This window comes from Mustelus asterias, chromosome 1 (assembly GCF_964213995.1).
Source record: "Mustelus asterias chromosome 1, sMusAst1.hap1.1, whole genome shotgun sequence".
In the NCBI taxonomy this organism is placed as follows: Eukaryota; Metazoa; Chordata; class Chondrichthyes; order Carcharhiniformes; family Triakidae; genus Mustelus; species Mustelus asterias.
The window spans coordinates 104,473,691-104,495,381 of NC_135801.1; the positions used below are offsets into that span (position 1 = coordinate 104,473,691).

A 21,691-nucleotide genomic window follows, 5' to 3' on the forward strand; every position below is an offset into this window, starting at 1 on the left:
GTTTTTTCAGTGGGAGTTCAGAGAAGAATCTTCCACACTCTGTGCACTGCAGAAGCCTGCTGGAGTGAAGTGGGGGAGGGCAATATCATTAAAACTGAGGGGGTGGAGCCTATTCCCGCTGGAGAGGCTGAAATCAGTGCGCTGAGCAGACTACTGCACATGCGTTGATCTATCAGTGCCGAGGTCGGCGCGTGCGCAGTGGTTCCACACAGATGGCCTCCCGATTGCTGGCTAGCCCCGCAACGCCTGCTCCTGGCCCCTCCATGGCCAGATCAATGGCCCCTGACCATTCCAAGGCCCAGCCCTGGCCCCACCCCCTTCCCGGCCCACCCCAATCTCCAGCACATCCACCAATGGTTACCCCCCTTCCCCGCAGTCCTGACCCCCCCCCCCCCCCCCCCCCCAAAGCTCATCCCGATCGCTGGCCTCCCTCTGCCCCCACTGATCCTGTCTGCAGAGTAGCAGCGGGACCTCCCGACCAATCGTCCCCTCGGCTCCGCCCCCCCATATGTCCCTCTCCCTTGGCACTGCCCCATGCCCGATGAGTAGTGCCAAGGTGGCCCCTGGGCATTGGCACGTTACCCCTTGGGCACTGCCAAGGGCACAGGCTGGCACAGCCAGGATGCCAATGTGCCCCCTGCACCCGATCCTCTGGGGCGTCCACAATTGCCCCCCCCCCTCCACTCCAGCAGGGTCGGGCCGCTGGTTTCTCAAAAATGGGGAGCTACTGTAAACCCCACCGGAGTGAAATACTCCTGGCCGGGGTGAGAGGCTAGCGGATCCGGAGACTTCAGTCCTGGGCCCACTAATTGCATTTAAATCAGATGCAAAACAATATTAAAATTACTTCCACACCTCCCTGCTGATTTCCAGCGTGGAGCCGATGCCGCCAGAAGTCCAACGCTGGGAAACGCTATCGCGGCGGGAACGCATGCACGAATCCTGCACGTTGCCCGTCGCAAGATTCTCCAGGCCTGCTGCGCTAAAAAATTAGTGCAGCAGGTTGGGAGAATCACAGCCTAAATGTACGGACCATGAAAGTATTTTAATTTTGTAACTTTTTATTACACTGAAAATTAGGAGTGTGTGGAATGGTGGGGGTGTGAGTTTAGTCTGCAGTTCCCTCACTAGAGGCATGTAGTGGCCGGTTTGAACTGGTAATAGTTCTGGCGACTGCCTGTTCTGTTGCTTTCAATTGCTGCCTCCTGGGAGGCTGACAGAGAGAAAGGACTGTCTCACCCTAAACTAAACCAGTGTAGAGTTTTATCTTGGATGTTGTGGTATTGATTTTACTTCATTTAATTTGAACATTATAGCGATTTTATTTTCTACGGTAGGTTCTTGGCAGTTTTCCTTCTCCTATATTTTGAATTCATGTATTGAAGTTCATGTATTGAATGTTTTCCCAAATGGAATTCACTTGCCTTTTGAATGTGTAGAGAAAGAAACAGAAGCTGGGGTTTTCTGCCCACCACTGGACCGTAAATTCTCATGTGAAGTCAATGGATCTTTTGCTGATGTCAGTGCATCTTTGGCTAGTCTGTCAAATTTTCTGTCCTGTCCACGGTGATTTCTGCGGCAGGCGGGAAAATCCTGGCCAGAATTAATGGGCAGGAATCATAGCGGGCGGGGGGGGTTTAAAAATATAACCATTTAACCCAAGTGAAAAAGTGGATTGAGGGTTGAAAGCAAAAATCCATTTCTACCTTTTTTCCATGATCAACAAACAGGGTTAACCTGGTAGACACATCTAGAAGAGCAACAGATACCTGGGAACAACACTGCCTGGAGGTTCCCCTCCAAGTCACTCGCCATCCTGACTTGGAAATATATCGCCATTTCCACCAATCCTTCATTGTTGCTGAGTCAAAATTCTGGAACCATCTCCTCCTACAGCACAGCGGGTGTACCTACAACTCAGGGGCTGCAGTATTCAAGAAGATAGCTCAACACTACCTTCTGAAGGGCAACTAGGGATGGGCAAAAAATGTTGGTCTAGCCAGTGACGCCCACTTCATGTAAATGAATTAAAAAATTCAGCTTGTCCTTGCCCCACTGAGCAGATTCCTTCCTATTTCAACTCCTTTCTCCCCTGTCCCGTTTTGGACATGCATCACCAGCTCTTTTACCTTTGATCTCTCCTGTCTTTCACTTTTTCTTTTCCCATCCTACCCTCTTTCACTTGCTTAAAGCCCATTCCATTTCTAACTGTTCCTAGTTCTAATGAAGGGTCATTGACCTGAAAGGTTAACTTAGTTTCTGTCTTCATGGCTCCAGCTGAACATTTCCAGTATTTACTGTTTTTTTATTTCAGATTTTCAGCATATTTTGCTTTTGCCATTTTGATTCTTGGGTTTATGAATTGTTAAATCTGTGATGTGTTTGATGCCGGATTCCAAAAGGCTTCCCATTCTCCAGTTGTTTGCATTACTGCAACAGACGATTCCAGATTAGCATCTTTTGCATCTTTGGTTACGGAAGCAAAGTAGACCAATAGACAAAAATGTTGACTGCTTCAATCCCTGATCGACATTCTAAGCTGAAAACCAGCCAGTCACTTGAAATCTTTTGATTTGGTTACCTTCACGTTGAATTTTCAGAATTTACTGGTCATTTATAGCAGCCTCTCGCTGACAGATTTGGCATGCTGATGGGATCGTTACCTGAGCCTGTGGATGGCCCACTACTGTTGGTCTGCAAGCTCCTTTTGGAAAGGGATTTGGGCATTGAGGATTGGTGATACTGAGAGGGATGAGAATATTTCCCTTGCGGGTGCTTCAACTGTTTATTGTGAAGTGACTCGCACCCTGCTACGGTGGGAGACGCAGCTTCCTGCAGCTGATAGTAAAAGCTGTGCTGATGCTGCGGGTGAGCCTTCACGCTAGAGGGCAGGGCCGGGAGTCAGTTAGATCCTCTATCCTGCTCCTTATGATCGACCTGACTGGTCTCCAGGATGGCTGGGCCCACAGCACGGATATGTGTAATAGACCGACCATTGCATACAACCTGCCCGGCAGCTGTAGTTATAAAGGGGTGAAATTTGTGGTTATATGTGGGTGTAATTTACAGACTATAACTAAATATCCAATTCCAGTATTTGGCAAAGTTAGATTTAGTATCATGAGATCACTGGCACTTGTGTACGTTATCCTCTCTTTTTTTTAGTCATCGAAAACATGCAGCTGTTACTTCCATATTCAATTTTATAGGTTATTTCAATAACTGTAAATTTTTTATGAACCATTCACCCTGGACAGATCAACCTGGATGAGTTCATTTCTACCACTTTCGCTGAAGCAGCCTGCATTCACTACTCGGTTTTTTAATCTTTCCCTGGGGAGCGAACACCTTCAGCCAGAAACAGCGCTGTGAACCCCGTACCCTCAGACTAAAAGTCTAATTCTCTACTGACTGAGTCATCCGGGCCAACTCTTAAGGCCTGTCCACAGAGGTAATCCGAGAATCCCTACAGTACAGAAGGAGGCCATTTGGCCCATTGAGTCTGTACTGACGACAATCCCACACAGGCTCTATTCCCGTGACCCTCATTTACCCTAGCTAGTCCCCCTGACACTAGGGTCAATTTATCATGGCCAGTCAACCTAATCTGCACATCTTTGGACTGTGGGAGGAAACCGGAGCACCCGGAGGAAACTCGCGCAGACACGGGGAGAACGTGCAAACTCCACACACTGTCCTGAGGCTGGAATTGAACCTGGGTCCCTGGCGCTGTGAGGCAGCAGTGCTAGCCACTGTGCCACCGTGCTGCCCTTAAGACTAATTGGCTCATTGACTCTGCACCAATGATTCTTTTTTCCCTCATGTGAACACCCTAATCCAATTCCAAATGACTCATTCCCCAAATCCTGCTTGTGGTCAGTGAGTAAAATTTCAGTTACACAGCAGTTCCTCCATGTTGTAAGAACTTGGACAAAGGTGCAAGCTCTACACTTGGTGGATCAATTTTTAATTGTGTTGCAAAGTAATTTAATAAATGATGAACAAATTTTCTCCTCTCCATAAACAGGGAATTAAGTATGTGGATCACTTTGGATTCATCTGCAGGGAGAGCCCAGACAGTGGGAGCTGCCATTTTGTCTGTTACGTGTTTCAGTGTACGAATGAAGCCTTGGTAAGTCAATACCCAAACTTCTGGTGTGAAATTACAGCCACTGCCCAGCTTCAAGGGTGAAATCAATAAATGTACCTAATATGTGGGTTACATTCAATTTTGTCCTGGGGTTAGTAAGGTTTTGTTTTTTTGAGGTTATATTGCTGGCCAACTTTAGTTGATTGGGCGGCACGGTAGCACAGTGGTTAGCACTGCTGCTTCACAGCTCCATGGGACCTGGGTTCGATTCCCGGCTTGGGTCACTGTCTGTGTGGAGTTTGCACATTCTTCTCGTGTCTGCGTGGGTTTCCTCCAGGTGCTCCGGTTTCCTCCCACAGTCCAAAGATGTGCGGGTTAGGTTGATTGGCCATGCTAAAATTGCCCCTCAGTGTCCTGAGATGCGTAGGTTAGAGGGATTAGTGAGTAAAATATGTAGAGATATGGGGGTAGGGCCTGGGTGGGATTGTGGTCGGTGCAGACTTGATGGGCCGAATGGCCTCTTTCTGTACTGTAGGGTTTCTATGACTCTATGGGAGTGATTGGCAGCAGCTAGATGCTTGAGGTAAGAACACGTTTCATTCTCTCTCATCAACATTCACACCGTCAGGCACTAAAATAGTTTTCTTCAAAGTCCAAATGATATTGTTTATGTACAAAGTTTCAAGGAGTGTTAGCACTGAAATTAGAATATAACCCAGGTGCTATTAAATGGGAAGCCCACCTTCTCCATTCTTAAAAAGCACTTAATCCCAGTGAAATGAGTATTAGGATTTTTGTCCTTTCGCGTGTTGGTATTTATTAAATGTTGCTGTCTTCAATGCCAGAAAATTCTGATCTTTCTTCAATTGCACATGCTAACTTGGTATAGGATCTGTCACTGTGCATTCTCCACACTGCAATCAGATCCATTGACATGCACCGTACTTAAGGATTTTACGATAGCTTCTCTGCTTCATTCACCTTATAGCTCCAGTGCACTCAGCTATAAGAGGCTGGATTTGGCAGGAGGTTGGAATAGTTTGGCTGAGAATTTGTTACTGGAGCCTCTGGGAGATGAGGCAATGCTGTTGTAGGAATATGGGGAATGCTGGATTTTAAAAGATCAATGTAGATCTAATTCGCCTTCCACCATCCTGGTAATCGTGTAATACAGCCATATTAGGAGTTGTTGACAATTCATTGTGATCAATCTATATTAGTTACTCTGTTGTAGATCAGGCAGGATGCAAGGAAAGCCCCAGTGTTGGAAAGCTTTGGAACCACAGGTCCAACAATTTTCTGCCAAAACACGTCACATTTATTATATATCGTGTCTCAGGTGCCCGTATATTGCATCACAAGATGCTATTTTCTGAAATCAATTTGATTTGCATTTCACTAAATCAATATTGATTACCAACTCTTTTTGTAGTCTGCCTGCACTGCCACCTTCTGGTACGGTTGCTAACTCTGGCTGGTCACCTTCCAGGAGATGTTGCTGAAAGCAACGTCGCAAAGTTAGTGTGGTGAGAGCCAGTGAGTTTCTTTACTGACCCAATTTGTCATCCACCCCACTGTCATTCCCCATATTCCTTGGCCACGCTCTCCCAGGTTCAATTTTTTTGGCATTTATTTATTTATTTTTGGTTTCTTCTTTCAATCCCCATCTTGGAGACTTTGAAATGTACAATTCTGGCTTCCAACACTGGTTATATTCAATGCCCCATGATCAGATCAGAAGAAAACAAAAATGTGCAGGTTAGGTGGATTGGCCATGCTCAATTGCCCCTTAGTGTCCCAAGATGTGTAGGTTAGAGGGAATAACGGAGTAAATACTTGGGGTTACAGGAATAGGGCCTGTGGCTGGTGCAGGCTCGATGGGCTGAATGGCCTCCTTCTGCATTGTAGGGATTCTATGGTTCAAAATAAAACAACACTTACCCTGCACTGGTGCACCACACTTGGCAACAACTGAAAATGATGCTGCACTTCATTAACGTCCTTGTACTGCCCTCTCAATTCAGTAATATGAAGAATTTAACCAGCACCTTTCACTGGTGGACAGACTCAGAATGGATACAGAGAGCTCTGTCTGGCGATCTCGCCTCTGACAGATCTACTCCAGCTGAAATGTGTTTGAAATATTGATATTTAACTGTGTTAATCTCACACCCACACGTATGGTATAAGCCGCCAAGCCACCTGCTCCATACTAACCGCATTCGCAGAACCCCACAGTTCAGCAGATGAACCAAGTCCACAGTGCAGCAGCGACTCAGAATATGGTCAGCCTGGCCTGGGTCTGTCCCTCTTACTCAGCTTCTTCGCTACCACAGTGTAATCTTGAATCTTGGTCACGTTTACTGATCGAGTCAAGCAATTTCTATTATTTAGGAAATGTGTGCTTTTCCCAAGACGATGAAAAAGAGCAATTGCAAAGATCTGTAACGGGGTGGAGGAGAGGAGAGATTAAATAACAAAAGGGAGCAATGCCAGAGGGAGTGCTAATGAGTAAAATAAAGAAACGTAAGATGTGTCTAGAAGAGACGTGAATGGCAGAATGATGAATGGCTGGCATCCAAAAGGAAGAGTCAGACTGAAACATACAAAGGAAAGGAAACCAAACAGGGTAGAGATAATGCTGTGAAATTATTGGTCTCGGTGTCAAAGTCAGAAGGCTATAAAGTGTCTAATCAAAAGGTGAGACTCTGTTCCTCGAGTTTATGTTCAGCTTCATTGGAATGTTACAGGAGGCTGGGGTGGGGGGAGAGGGTGGTGGGTAGGATCGGTTGGGAGTGTTGAGTGGTCACAGTTGAGTGTAGGATGGGTAAGGGGAGATCAGGTGGTCAGTCGGGGTCGGGATGGTTTGGCAGGGGATGGCAGGAGGGTGTTAGATGGTCAATGGGAATTCCAAGATTTCCAAGTTTTTCCCAATTCAGTGTGACTAATCCTGAACCTGTAATAGGTTTCTACTCAGATTGTTAATGCAGATCAGGTTGGATGGGGTATCGATTTTTATCCTGCCACCCAACTCACTTTCCTATGACTTTGTCCTTGAGACACACAAAAAGAGAGAACTCGAAGGAATCAGGCTACAGGGATGACACTGTGGCCCCCTGGAGGCTGGAGGTCCAGCTTCATTTCAGGTCAGTTTGAGTCCTGCGCTCTCCCTCCCCAACACCTTCATTGGACACTCTGGGCCTTCTGCAGCAGAGTGCAGGAAGCTGCCCTGCAACTTCTAAAGGCTTGATCTAGGAAAATGTGCTGGACCAGCCTGGTTACAGGTGCAGTGCCCATAAGGGGAAAAAACAGTAAAATAAGGAAATAGAATACTGGTCTCCTTCTGCGTGGATATCTACTGCAGAGCATGAATCTGGTGCCTCGAGGCAAAACTTTGCCCCAGAATGTCTTGTGACTGTAGAACTGAGTGTCGAGCCTGGCGGACCACAAAGTGAGTGGAGGAAGGTGTCCATTATGTTAGCAGACTTTGAAATATGGGGCTGAATTTTATCTGAGGTAGCTTTGACATAAATGTGGAAGGCAGTGTCCAAGTGGACCTGCTTACTGTCGACTGGAAAATAGGCTAGCGCTGCACTAGAGAGAGGAGTCGGCGCTGAATGGGGAAGGGGAAGAAGTGGCCCATTGATCTAAAAATGTAATTTCTGCTGCAAGGCCTTCACAGGAAGAATAATTGGGGATGGAAAACCGGACATGGTGGTCATTGCTCAGCGGTCTCCCTCTGAAATGACCGTGAATGGGTTCTTGTCATTGATTAAGGGCTTAGTTACCACCTTTTCCCTGGTGGTTCTTGGCCTATCGTGCCAGTGGAGGCAGAGAGCCTCTGTGGTTGGAGAGCCAAGGGTCAGGGGCTAAGCTGTCTGATACGGGGGGATTGATGAAAGAGGCAGGAGTGGGGCAGTAGGCCTCACAGTTTCCCACTGCTGGACTGACCACTTTCCGTTCATGGTAGCGGAGGAAAATGCAGCCTGAATTCAGTGTGTAAACCACTGTGACCACCCTGTATTTACATAAAGTAATGTAGTCTGTTTGCTGCACGAAATATGGGAGAGGGAGGTGAATGTATTGCATTCCTCACCACTGGTGGCCAGAATGGGCGTCGGTTGACTAGTGTTAATTACTAGCTCTATTACAATGTTTATGCTGGTGGCTTTCCATAATAAATAATACATGACCCAAGAAATTCCAGAAGGATTAAAGTATTTTCACATGAACCTCATTCCTCCCAATTAATGAACTAACGTGGATCTGAATTTCCATTTTCCCGCTGAGAACAGTCACCATTTGTTACCTTCTCCACAGGTGGATGAAATTATGTTGACGTTGAAGCAAGCATTCACTGCAGCTGCCGTCCATCAAAACATGAAGATCCAAGCTCAGCTGTGTGAGGGATGTCCAATGAGCTGCCTTCACAAACTGTGTGAAAAGATAGAGGGTATTGTATTTAAAAACCTTCATCATCATCTTCCTGTTTTTCCCCAAGCAAATCCTGCTGTGCAATGGCTCCATCACATGTTGTATACGTATGTTCAATGCTCTGTACCACTGCTATTAACTAAGAGCGGTACAAAGCACTCCCTGGTCCAAAAATTACACTTGCTTTCTCAAATGTTTTGTTTTCATGTTAAGTCAGGTCTTCCAAGGTTTGCCAATGATTTCCTGTTAGAGACAAATACTGAGCAAACAACGTCTGTGCATGACAAAATGCAGAAAGCACTTCACTTATTATTGCAAGATACCAGAATTTAGAATTAGAATGGAAGCACTTTATCGCTGTAAAGGAAACTATTCATTCTCCCAACACAGCTGTGAGAACCTCTCCCATCTGCACCTCCCATTGCAGTCATGTGCCCTGTGGGAGAACCCAGTTTACACAACAGCTTTAACTTTATTAACACATCAACTCATCTGTCCAGTCACACCATTGCTTTTCTCTCCTCATTTCGTTCTCACTCATGCACACAAAAGTTGACATTGCAATGACTAAAGGAAACCTAACAGTCAACATTACACAAGATCAAATTAAACTCTATGTGTGTGTGTGCGTGCCGCCCCTGCAAATGGTGAGTTGCCTGAGCACCACATTGTTCGGTCACGTGGCAGTGAGGTGTGCGTGACCGGAGACTGCCGGCTTTTATTCCTACTTCCCTGTCTCTTTCGATGTTCCCTTGGGATGAAATTAATGAAAATCCATTTCTCAGCTTTTGGTTTTGTTCCTGGATGGTGGACGGTATGTGGAGGATACGAAGTACTTGGCCTCTTTAAATTCAAACTTTTAAAACTATATTTCTGAATTTCTATCAGTATGTGCAGTACTGATTGGATAGTTGCCTTATGCCCATGGGATAAGAAACTTTGACGGGAATTTACCCATCCCGTCTGCCACGGGAATCGTAGCGAGCGGGGGGCAGGCGGGCAGGGGGGTTGTGGCACATGCAAAGGTCCGTTGGCCTCGGGCAGGATTTTCCAGTTTTGGGGCAAGCATGGCCGGAAAATCCCTCCCCTTGAGTTTATTTTTGTGCTTCTGTCAGCACCAGTGGAGAAAGAATTACTGTTTAATGAATCATTGGCTTCATAGCCACCCAGGCTGGTGCCCCACCAATAGACTATAGGTAGGAAGACAATTGGGAGTTTTACAGCAGTGCTAGTCTTACTATTGGAACAGCATTACTGTCTATTCGAGCATGGATAATACTTACTGGAAAACAACAAAGTATTTGTCTTTGTAAAGCTTTGTATGGAAAGACTCCTGAAGTTCAACTAAATAGTCTGGAATATTAGTCTCAATAATGGCGACCACGACAACTATCATTGATTGTCATAAAAACCCAACTGGTTAACAACTCTTCTTAAGAGAAGAAACTCTGTGGCCCTTACTCAGTCTGACCTATATGTAACAACAGACCCACAGCAAAAGTCTGAAAACATGTACCAACCGACTCGAGAACAGCTTCTTTCTTGCTGTCATCAGACGTTTGACCAGTCCCATCATATATTAAGCTGATTTTTCTCTTCACCCTACCCCGTAACTCTATCTTCTGCATGTTCTCCTTTCCTTTTCCCCTATGTACTTTATGTACAGTATGTTTTGTCTGTATAGCGCACAAAAAACAATACTTTTCACTGCATCCCAATACATGTGACAATAATAAATCAAATCAATGTGGTTCACATTTAGCAACCCTCTGAAATGGCTTAGCAAGCCACTTGATTCAAGGGCAATTAAGGATGGGCAACACATGCTGGCCTTGTCAGTGACAGCCATATCCCATTAAATAATTTTTAAAAACTTCCTTCTTTCCCCTTACTGCCCTTACTGGAATGATAGTTCATTCATCTGAGTAGGAGTTGAATTGGGTACAAAGGATAGAATCATGTTGAAAGATGTTTTTCAAAGTTTGTTCATTGAAAGAGAGAATTCAGTGCTGGAAAACCATCCAGTTGCTCTCCAATGATTAAGATTTTTTTTTCACTTTCTGCTAGGCCTGCATCCTTCAAAAGCAAAGGTGGAAATTCAGAAACACTTGTCAACATTTAACAACAAAGATCAAGGATCAATCTTCGAGGGAGTTCAGGTAATTTAAAATTCTGGTTAAACATAAATGGGAAATGTAAACTTTAGGCTTTTCAGTGTTGATATGAGGCTGGTAAACGTAAAGAATGTGTGCTTTAATGTGACATTTTTTAACTTTCTTTAATTCATTTCTGGTGTGTGGGCATTGTAAGCAAGGCCAGCATTTATTGCCTATAACTAATTTCCCTGAAGGTGGTGGTGAGCTTAATCACTGCAATGCTCTGGTACATTTAATGCATCATTCATGTAGCTATCATTCAGTATGGGTGATAATGCATAGCCTCGCCTCAATCCATCTTTTAGCAAAAGAAAGTTTCAAACAGGTCAATATTTTTTAAAGACTTAAGAAATTCCCACAGTAAATTTTTTAAAAAGGCTTTGAACTCCCAAGCTACTGGTTTCTCAACAAGAGATTTCTAAGGCATTAGCTCAAAAGCCTTAATGAAAATCAATAATGCAAGCAATGTAAGTAGCAATCACCAAAGCCTGACAACATTCTACTAAGTAAAGCCACAGCTTATCTCATACATTCCTGACACTGACTCCATCCCTTCCTTGTTCATGGTTGCAGGCTGAATCAACTTGTTTGCAACGTCCAGTGTTCTATTTAATTCTGAGTATAGGTTCTGGCCCCATCCTTTAAGATCTGTCTTAGCCCATGAGCTGCTGAAGTCCTCATCCATCCTTGTTGCCCCCAAACTTCACTATTTCAACAATCTCCTGTCTGTCCTCTCATTGTAAAATAACACCAATGACCAGACAATGCACCATGACAAGACTTGGGCAATCCCAGCTGTTTTGACCTTGCAAAAGTCCTTCTTTCTGATATTTTCCCAATATCTGGGTGCACGCACAGGATAAGGACTCAGTGTCAGGTCCAAAGAAATCAGGAAATATTGTCTGAAGCAATGCAGCAACAGCTAGGTCATCTTGCTTACTCTTCATAAAAGCAAATTACTGCGGATGCTGGAATCTGAAACCAAAAGAGAAAATGCTGGAAAATCTCAGCAGGTCTGGCAGCATCTGGAAGGAGAGAAAAGAGCTAATGTTTCGAGTCCAGATGACCCTTTGTCAAAGCTCTTTCACTTACCCTTCACATGTATTTGAATGAATGAATGATTAATTTTGTCCCTTTGGTGCATTAACCATTTTTGCACAGTTGAGGACATTGTCGATTATGATTATTTGAAAATATTTAATCAAAACTAATTTTCTACTCATAGAAAATGAAACCAAAAAATGAATTGGAAGAAAATGAACTTGTTCTGTCAATGCTGCGGCAGTTGTATGAGGAGAAACAGAGGCTGCATGTCCACAACGGAGACACAAAGCAGGTACAGAGTCCTCCTAATCTCGGGCACTAATCTCCTTAAAACTGCTTCCTTACTGAATATGAAATAACAAATCCAAGTGTTGTGTATCCAATACAAAGGCTTGGTTTCACAATCAGCACTTTGATTATTGTTGTGGAGAGAGTAAACTGTTCCTATTCGCTGTGAGCCAGCGTTCATTCTAGGGGGCTTTATTTTAAGTTAAAGGGAAGTTGGACTTATTCAGTTTGTATCCTGCCCTCAATGCAACAATTGCTCCGATCAGAGTTTGTGATTTTCGCTGATCTTGTATTTATTTTCAGAATTCACAGGGCTGCACACAGCCTTCAAATCAGAATGAACAACCATCTCTTTCTGGCCGCTTCAGACTGGACAACTTCAAGATCAAGGCTAAAAAATCCTTGGCAGAATCGCTGGAGAATATTTTATCAATGGTGAGTATTCCGTTGTTTCTTACGGAAAACCTCCTTGTGTTGGTGTGATATGGAGAGCTCACCTCTGCAAGTTAATTTTGCCTATTAATCACCAGATTAAAATCCCTCTCAATAAGGAAAGATACTTAACTTGCCTTCGTTCATCCATCTAGAATGACTTGAATCCCTCTCTTCCAATTGATTCTGAGAAGTTCCCAAGGTTTTTGCCTTCAGAACTTCACCTGAAAATCCATTCTAAGCATTAATAATCACTCTCTAGATGAAGAGCTTCCTGTTAGCAGCCCTCAATTTACCATTTGCTAATTTGAACCAGTATACTCTCATCCTGAACCAATTGAAAGCCATGTTCATGAATCTGCCTTTGTCGTACCATTTAGTATCTTACATATTTCTAAGATCACTTCCCCAGGGTGCCTCTTCTCAAAGTGGGAAAATCCCAGTTTCTTCGGTATTTCCTCGTGACCCAGACCCCTGAAACCTGACATCAGTCTTATAGCTCTCTGCACTGTGGCCAACAATTGAATGTTTTCTCTTGAAGGTCTCGGTGGCCAGAACTGCATGTAGCATTTAAGCTGTGGTCTGACCACAGCACTGTACAACTTGATTGCACATATGTCTGCTTTAATATCCTACTGTCATAACCTCGTATTAGAACATTCTAATATAAAAGCTAAATACTGCGGGTGCTGGAGATCTGAAATAAAAACACAAATGTGCTGGGAAAAGCTCAGCAGGCCTGGCCACATTTGAGGAGTGAGAAACAGAATCAACATTTTGCGTCCAAGATGAATCAATATGAAGAGGAGTCATATTGGAATCGAAACATTATCTCTGTTTCTCTCTCCACAGGTGCTGCCAGACCTGCTGAGTCTTTCCCAAGTTTTGTTTTAATTTAAATATTCTATTTCCTTAATGTCTACCCAATTCAGCAATCAACAGAATGTTAATATGTCTGTCGGGGTCCTACATTGTTTTCAACTTCATCTTTCAACACCATCCATGGAATAATTAGATTGATAATTTTTCCTTCCTTTACACTCATTTGTGATACATTCCATCTGCTATTGCTCAGCCGCTCACACATTTTATCCAATTTATTCTAATTTCTGAGCAGCAAGCTTCATGTCATTCTCCCTGCAGCTAGTTTGATATCATCTTCCAATCTCGTCAATTTGAACTTGCCTCTGAGTCCAATTTATTGATGTTAACTAGAAGCAGTAGTGGTCCCAAAATCAATCATTGGATTATCTCAATCAACATATTCCCCGACTAACCAACCCAATTCTGCAACTCAGCCAACAAACATGCATTATTTTCTGTATTTCTGAAATTTCTTATGTATAACTACGATTTTACTCTGAGTTGCCACTGCTTTGAGTTCACCTTGTGCACCCTGTTGTGCTAAACTTTGTGAAATACATCATGGAAGCCACCAAAACATCACAGTACTTGGTTATGTCATTTTTCTCAAAGAAATGAAAGAGATTGGTCAGACAGGATTTTCCCCATCAATACGGGTGGAAACTGCTGTTTATATTTATTTGTCATTGTATAGGTAACACTCAACGTTATGGCAGATGATCAATACCATTATTATGCACAGGTTGAAGTAAATTAATGTAGATGCCTGCATCTGATTATACAGAGAGTGCAAAGATGTGTGACCAGGAAAATGGAAGGCATGAGGCGCATTTGAGAATTCTTGGCTGACAATCTTTGGAGAAGACTGATATTTGATTTAGTTGAAGTTTATAAGCTGACACATTACTACCTCTAAGCCTGAAAAGTCCTTCCCTCACAATTAGTGTTTTTCGTGGTCATCAATATAAAGTTCAGAAATTCGGTTCACGTCTTGATATTCATAATTTTTTTTCCACATAGAATTGTTGATACTTGGAATGCTTTGCTTGGTTTTGTTGTCAGTGCTGAAAATGTAAGGACTTGTTAGAAACAGTGTGATTTCTATATTGTATAGAAATTGTAGTTTTGTTTGATGTTGTTGATGCTGTTCTTGTTTTTAATACTGTGCCTATGTGCTTTGCACTGTACAGCAATAAAGATAAATGATTGACCTTTTGTAGATTAATCATTCTGCAAGTGCATCATCAGTATCCATCGCTTTCCCTCACAACTACCCTCAATGGTTCACAATCTCCTCTTTCATTTCATTTTAGGTTGAAAGTAAAACAGTTTGAAGAAGGCAAATGGTCTTAAACTCCTGAACTGTTTCTATAGAAGTCGTATAAACACTCAACTAGATTGCTGTTGTTAAACAGGATTTATAAACAATCTCATTGAACATATGAAATGAAAACTGAAAAAAGCTGCAAAAGAAAACCCATTGACATGAAACATTAACTGTTGCTCTTTCCACAGATGCTGCCTGACCAGCTGAGTATTTTCAGCATTTTCTATTTTTATTTCAAATTTCCAGCATCTGCATATTTGATTCACTGCCATTTCTTTTTAGAAACACTTGAAGAGGTTCTGCTCTTCCCTCTTTCTGTTTGTCTCTTTTGACCTTGTCCATCTCCATTTCACATTCCAACATCTGCAGAATTTTTATTTTGCGGATGGAACGGCACCTAATGGACCAAAACCAATTTCTGCAGCTGACAGGTTTAAAGCTGTCCCGCATTCAGCCCAGTCTGCAAGCAGTTCTGCATCCCGGGTTTGCAGGGAGGTCATGCCTAATCCTCTGCCAATGTGCTTAAAATCCCAGGTTGGATCAAATTGATGAGGACCTTCTCATGTCTGTCCAGTGATCCACGAATGGTAGTTGGGGACAGTTTGCCACCTTCTCCGCTGTGTGGTTTCTGGTGTTGAAGGAGTAAAGTATTGAGGGGAAAAAAAGAGGGAAAAATGAGCAGCTGTTATTACAGAAAGGAGATTTTGCATTTTAGTTCATTCTGATGGATGTTGAATCACCTCATTGACACTGCAGGAAGAGGCTGGCAGCAACAAAATGATATTGGGCTTGTGGCTTCAATTCTTAAAAGTCATTTCCCACTGATAAAGGAGGGGGATAAAGGGCAGATACAAAGCAGCAGGCCTAATGTCACTATCAGTCTGCCAGCTTTGCTGTATTTGAGTCAGACTTATCCAACATACTTTACTGAAAAGACTTAAGAGCTTCTAACAGAGCGGTACTGATTGAGGGAAACAAAATTGTGAAATAGTGCCACCTACAGAAATTGAATTAGTAATTCAACGCAATCATTGACACTACTGACCAGTAACAAAAACAAAACTTACTGCCCTGATGAAATATTCAGATTTTGGCAGATACCTTTTTATAAATGCGTTGTCTGACGTGATGTTGAACAATGTGCTGTGCCTTGGGCTGGTAAATATTTATTTAAGTTAATGAGCATGAAATACTCATGGGAGTTACTCTGGCATGAATTAGCTGATCATTGTGGTGAACTGCATTTCATCGGGAGATTTTAAGTTAACAATTAAGTGCGACAGCTGTCTCTAATTCACGCTCCCCAAACACTTTTTCCCCATGTTCCAGATCTTCCTCTTACTGCTTCTGTTGGTTGCTGTACTCAATTAAAAACTACAGAGCTGGATTTAATGGTGACGATGGGTTCTCAACCCACTGGTTGTAAAAACCAGTGGGAAGCCGCATCGCATCTGTTGGGGTGGCCTTACCAGATTAAGTGTCTCACAGGCATTTAACAGGCCAGCTTGGGTCCTTCCCTGGGATTTAGCACCCTGGGGAGGAAATCACACCCCCTGAAAGTTGATGGCCAATCAGAGGCTTGCAGTTCACCATTGCCAGCAGTACTACCAGGAGCGGTGGCTGCTATTATGATGCAGGGGAGACTTCACCAACGATCATTGTTGTTTCCCTAGACACAGGTAAGTGAGGGTAGGATGGTGATCGTAGGAGGAGGCCAGGACATGGGGGTGATTTTCAATATTCCCCTCCCCTCGCTATTGCTGCCTTTTGTTCATTTGCAATTGGCTGACAACAAGAGATTTCTATATAAAGGGCTTATCCTTTGTATCTCTTTTATAATTCATTCATGTGACGTGTGTGTCGCTGGCTAAGCCAGCATTTATTGTCCATCCCTAATTGCCATTGAAAAGGTGTTGATGATCTGCCTCCTTGAATAATTGCAGTCTGTGAGCTGTAGGTACACCCATAGTGCTGTTAGGAAAGGAGTTCCAGGATTTTGATCCAGGATCAGTAATATATTTTCAAGTCAGAATAGCTTAGAGGGGAACTTCGAGATGGTGATGTTCCCATGTATCTGCTGCTCTTGTTCTGCTGGATGGTGGCAGTTGTGGATTTGGAAGGTGCTGAATAAGGATCGTTGGTGAGTTCCTGCTGTGCAACTTGTAGATGGTGCATATTGCGGCCACTGTACATCAGTGGTGGAGGGAGTGAATGTTTGTGGATGGGATAGAACATAGAACATAGAACAGTACAGCACAGAACAGGCCCTTCGGCCCACGATGTTGTGCCGAGCTTTATCTGAAACCAAGATCAAGCTATCCCACTCCCTATCATCCTGGTGTGCTCCATGTGCCTATCCAATAACCGCTTAAATGTTCCTAAAGTGTCTGACTCCACTATCACTGCAGGCAGTCCATTCCACCCCCAACCACTCTCTGCATAAAGAACCTACCTCTGATATCCTTCCTGTATCTCCCACCACGAACCCTATAGTTATGCCCCCTTGTAATAGCTCCATCCACCCGAGGAAATAGTCTTTGAACGTTCACTCTATCTATCCCCTTCATCATTTTATAAACCTCTATTAAGTCTCCCCTCAGCCTCCTCCGCTCCAGAGAGAACAGCCCTAGCTCCCTCAACCTTTCCTCATAAGACCTACCCTCCAAACCAGGCAGCATCCTGGTAAATCATGTTAATTAAGTGGGCTTGATGTTGTTGAGCTTCTTGAAGTGTTGTTGGAGCTGCACTCATCCAGGCAAGCGGTATGAGTCACTCTCATGACTCATACCTTTATAGCTGGTGGGCAGGCTTTGGGGAGTCAAAGTGTGTTACTTGCCGCAGGCTTGCTAAATTCTCCTGTCGTCTTCAATTCCATCACAAGATACTCACAGCTGCTACCTAGTAGTTCCTGTTTAGCACTCTGGCTCAACAATGGTAGACACTGCATCGCACAGGTAATTGAGCTCGGCTTCCAAGGATGGTTAAAGTCGTTACTTAATGCTGCCATCTTTTCCTGGAAGGCAAGTGGCAATAATGATGCTTCTTTTCCTAGATCCAGCTTGAAAGCCTCTTCCATTACCTCTCTTCAGTAACCCAGGCAAAGGTGTTTGAGAGGGCCTTTTCCATTTCCTATAAGGGTGGAGGAGATTGTGGCCATAGTTTGATGCTGTCCTCTGATGGATGACCAGAATCAAGCATCTTACTGCAGGAGTATTGACCCTGATGTGCTCTTTCCATGACAAAATGGCTCATCAGTAACCTCTACATAATATCCCACTTGTTATTTAGAGCATTGTACAGAATACAGAGCGTTGTTCGCAAGAAACTACAAAATATCGTGAATGTAGCCCAATCCATCTTGCAAACTAACCGCCCATCCATTGATGCAGCCAGCATAATCAAGGACCCCATACTCTCTTCCACCTTCTTCCATCGGGAAAAAGATACAAAAGTCTGAGGTTACGTACCAACCGACTCGAGCAGCTTCTTCCCTGCCACCATCAGACTATTGAATGGACCTACCTCGCATTAAGTTGATCTTTCTCAACACCTTAGCTATGACTAACACTATATTCTGCACTTTCTCCTTTCCTTCTCTATGAATGGTATGCTTTGTCTGTATAGCATGCAAGAGACAATACTTTTCACTGTATACCAATACATGGGGCAATAATAAAACAAATCAAAAAAATTACAGATTTTTATGAAGCTCTAATTAACCTGAGGCAGATTTACACCTATATTTCTTTGAAAACTAGAATTTCTGTTGAAATTACTTTGTGGTTTTCTCTTGCAGGGAGGGTCTAGGCTCAAAAGTCAAGCAAGCGCTGAAAGTACAGTGTCAGAAAAAACAACTTTGAGTCTATCAAGTTCTGACCTATCCAAGGTGAGTTATCTGCCCATAAAACTACGCTGCATGAGTTTGGGTATTTGGTTTACTTAATGGTGTATTCTCCATCATTGCAAAATGTCATGGAAGATGGAACACAATTTATGCAGTAATTTCCCAGGATCCCACACGCCATGTTGCTGGGGCTTTAATTAAAATTTATAACAGAGCCCCAAATTAAGATAATTTGATATCAATATTGGCTGATCTATAATAATCATGCAGAACAGTTACTGCAGTAAAAGTAATGGCATGGGGTTGGGGGGAGGGGGCGGTGGTGGGTAGGGGGTGGGGTGAGCACTACAACTATTTGAATGATTTTTTTTTCTGGGAAACCTTGTTTCGAAATGGCTATCATGTGGAAACAAATGTTTCAAACAGGGAAGCTGGAAATGCCAGCAATCCTTTTTATAATTCCAAGAAGTTTGTAACATTTCATTTCAACCTAATCCTGTCATACACATTAGGAATTAATTATTAATGGTCTGTTGACCTTATTCCCATATCTCCTTCCTATCCTCCATGTTGCCTGATATTGTTAACAGTTTCCTCTCTAACCCTAACCTCTCCAAATCTACTGTCATCAGCCCTCCATTGTAAAGCCCCCTTAGACCCCTCTGTCCTTGCAAACTGTCGCCCCATCTCCAAACTCCCCTGTCTTTCCCTTGTCCCTGAATGTGCTGTTGCCTTCATGCTCTTCTTTCGTGCGACTCTATTCAGAATTTTTCAATCAGGCTTTCACTCCAACCACAGAAGTGAAACAGTCCTTCTCTAAAAAAAGTCAAACAATGACATCCTATACAACTGTGACAATGGTAAGCTATCCCCCCTTGTCCTTATTCACTTCCCTCTGATTTATCAGACTACTTATCCAAAATCCAGTACTGAATGAACAGAAATCTCCTCCAACTAAATAAAGGGAAGACTGGCATAATATTTTTTGGCCCCAGCCACAAGCTCCACTAACTCGCCATTGACTGTGCCCTTGTGCCTGGTCACTGTCTGAGGTTGACCCTGATCTCGTAAATCTGCCATCCAATCTTACCCTGAAATGAGCCAGTTTCTTCCATCTCTGTAACATCATTCATCCATCTCTTAAAGCCCTGCTATGGGTCTTCTACTGCTGAAACCCTCAAGCATGCCTTTGTTACCATGGAACCCAATTATTACAGTGCTCTCTCAGCCAGCCTCCCATTCTCCACCCTTCTTAAACCTGAACCCATCCTAAACTGGTGCCAGCATCCTAAACTTACACTTTGTCCTCTTTGCCCATCATCTTTGTGTTCACTGTTAGTTCCTGGTTAAGTAGCACCTCAATTATAAAGTTTTCCAATTCCTCCACAACTTCCCTACTTTGATAAACCCCTCTGCTGCAAAAATCCACCAAGATTTCTGCAGTCCAATTCCTGCCTCTTGTGCATCCCCAATTTTGATCACTTCACCATTCGCACAGTAAGAAGTCTCACAACAACAGGTTGAAGTCCAACAGGTTTATTTGGAATCACGAGCTTTCGGAGCACTGCTCCTTTATCAGGTGTTGGACTTTAACCTGGTGTTGTGAGACTTCTTACTGTGTCTACCCCAGTCAAACGCCAGCATCTCCCACATCACGTTCACCATTGGCAGCTGTGCCTTCAGCTGCCAAGGCCCTGGAATCACCTCCTTTAAAACTCTCCATGCCTCTAGCTTTTTTTTTCTCCTTTTAAGTTCCTTAAAATCTACCTATTGGGCCAAGATTTTGGTCATCTGAACTAGTATCTCCTTATGTGGCCTGTTGTCAAATTCTGTTCAATAATACTCCTGTTAAGTGTCAAGGGCCATACAAAAATGGAAGTTGTTTTAATCAGTTTTATCATTCAGGTTGATTTCATATATTTTAAGTTCACAATATTAGACATTCTGGTGAGTTGATGGCTTTTGGTGCTAATGTATATTTCAAACAATTTAGCATCAAATGATGTTACAGGTTCATGTGTGTCAGCATTATAAAAACCAGAAGAAAATTGGAGGTTAACTTATTAGTGTACCTAGCTGAAAGGCATCTACCCCAAAACCCAACTTTATCTCAAACTGTTCCACTTGCAATGATATTGATTCTATTCAGAAGGTGAACAATTCAGTTTTAAATTCACAATGTAGTGATTTATCTAAAATTTCATACTAGAAATTGACCAGTTTGAAGCAAAATGGGCATCTGCTTTGATCATGTTAACCACGCTCTGATCTCTCTTGTGAGCTTGTGTTACTTATAGTCTTCTAAATTGTAAATGTTGCAGAAGATCTCTTTTTAATAGCGACAGTCACTGTGAGATGGCATTTAGGTCTTGATTAAGTATAATGGTGAAATTCTCGTAGTACTGATCCTTTGGCACACTGCCCTTGGAAAGTTATGACAAAATGGCTTTTCCTCAATGCATCGATGCTTGGGTATTGGCATAGAGATCTACAGCGTCTGAAGCTAATGCAGTTGTATCAGGTGGGAGAGGTATACAGATGTGAAAAGAAATGGTGTACAATAAGTCTCTTACAAAAAAAATGCCTACAGAGGGCAAAGGGACTAAGAAAAGTGAAAGGAGGAACCGGTGCAAAGTTTTTTCCAAAGCTGTCATCATCCAGGCGAAAGAGTTTGGCACGTTGGCAGTGAGGGAGCTTAAATATTGCTGCTGGTGGGACGAAGGCCTGGAGCTTAAGATGCTCCACCTGATGGTAGAAGCGTGCAACTGCATGAGTGACTTTGCATCTGCGGTGATGATGTCCAAATGAGGATTGCATGCATAAATGTAATATATATTGTGATATAGATGTCCACTTGGAACTGTGGAAAAACCACTGAACAGCATTAAAATCATGTCCTCTAAATCACGAGTTGTCAGGAGGTAGTAGTTTAAACATGTGTCATGCTGGTTAGGTAAGTCTATCACAGTGGTTGGTGGTGGTTTATTTGAGGTGATGAAGTAAAGGCACAGGACGGTCCAGCACAACTATCAAACCAATATGTTTGAGTTGGATCCTAAAATGTTCTGATTTTGATCAGTGCTTTATCCAAAATGTTAAGGCTGAAGGCCTGAGTGAGTTTTTATCTTTGGTTTGCCTGATTTGGGAGGATTCTACCGGTTCTTTTTGAGCCACAAAATGGTGTGTAATCCAACAGCAACGTTTTTCAGCCT

General features: G+C 43.2%; 1 protein-coding gene across 8 annotated transcripts in view; it reads left to right on the top strand.

The window, feature by feature from the left end:
- The window catches only part of tbc1d1 (TBC1 (tre-2/USP6, BUB2, cdc16) domain family, member 1), a 247,893-nt gene that overhangs the window by 114,880 nt on the left and 111,322 nt on the right, over window positions 1–21,691 (top strand). For all 8 annotated transcript variants that reach the window (XM_078215933.1, XM_078215889.1, XM_078215906.1 and 5 more), the window contains exons 4-9: window positions 4,028–4,132; window positions 8,411–8,543; window positions 10,592–10,683; window positions 11,906–12,016; window positions 12,316–12,447; window positions 18,432–18,521. In XM_078215933.1, the coding sequence (XP_078072059.1) occupies window positions 4,028–4,132; window positions 8,411–8,543; window positions 10,592–10,683; window positions 11,906–12,016; window positions 12,316–12,447; window positions 18,432–18,521 (663 nt within the window). The remainder of the gene's footprint in view (window positions 1–4,027; window positions 4,133–8,410; window positions 8,544–10,591; window positions 10,684–11,905; window positions 12,017–12,315; window positions 12,448–18,431; window positions 18,522–21,691) is intronic.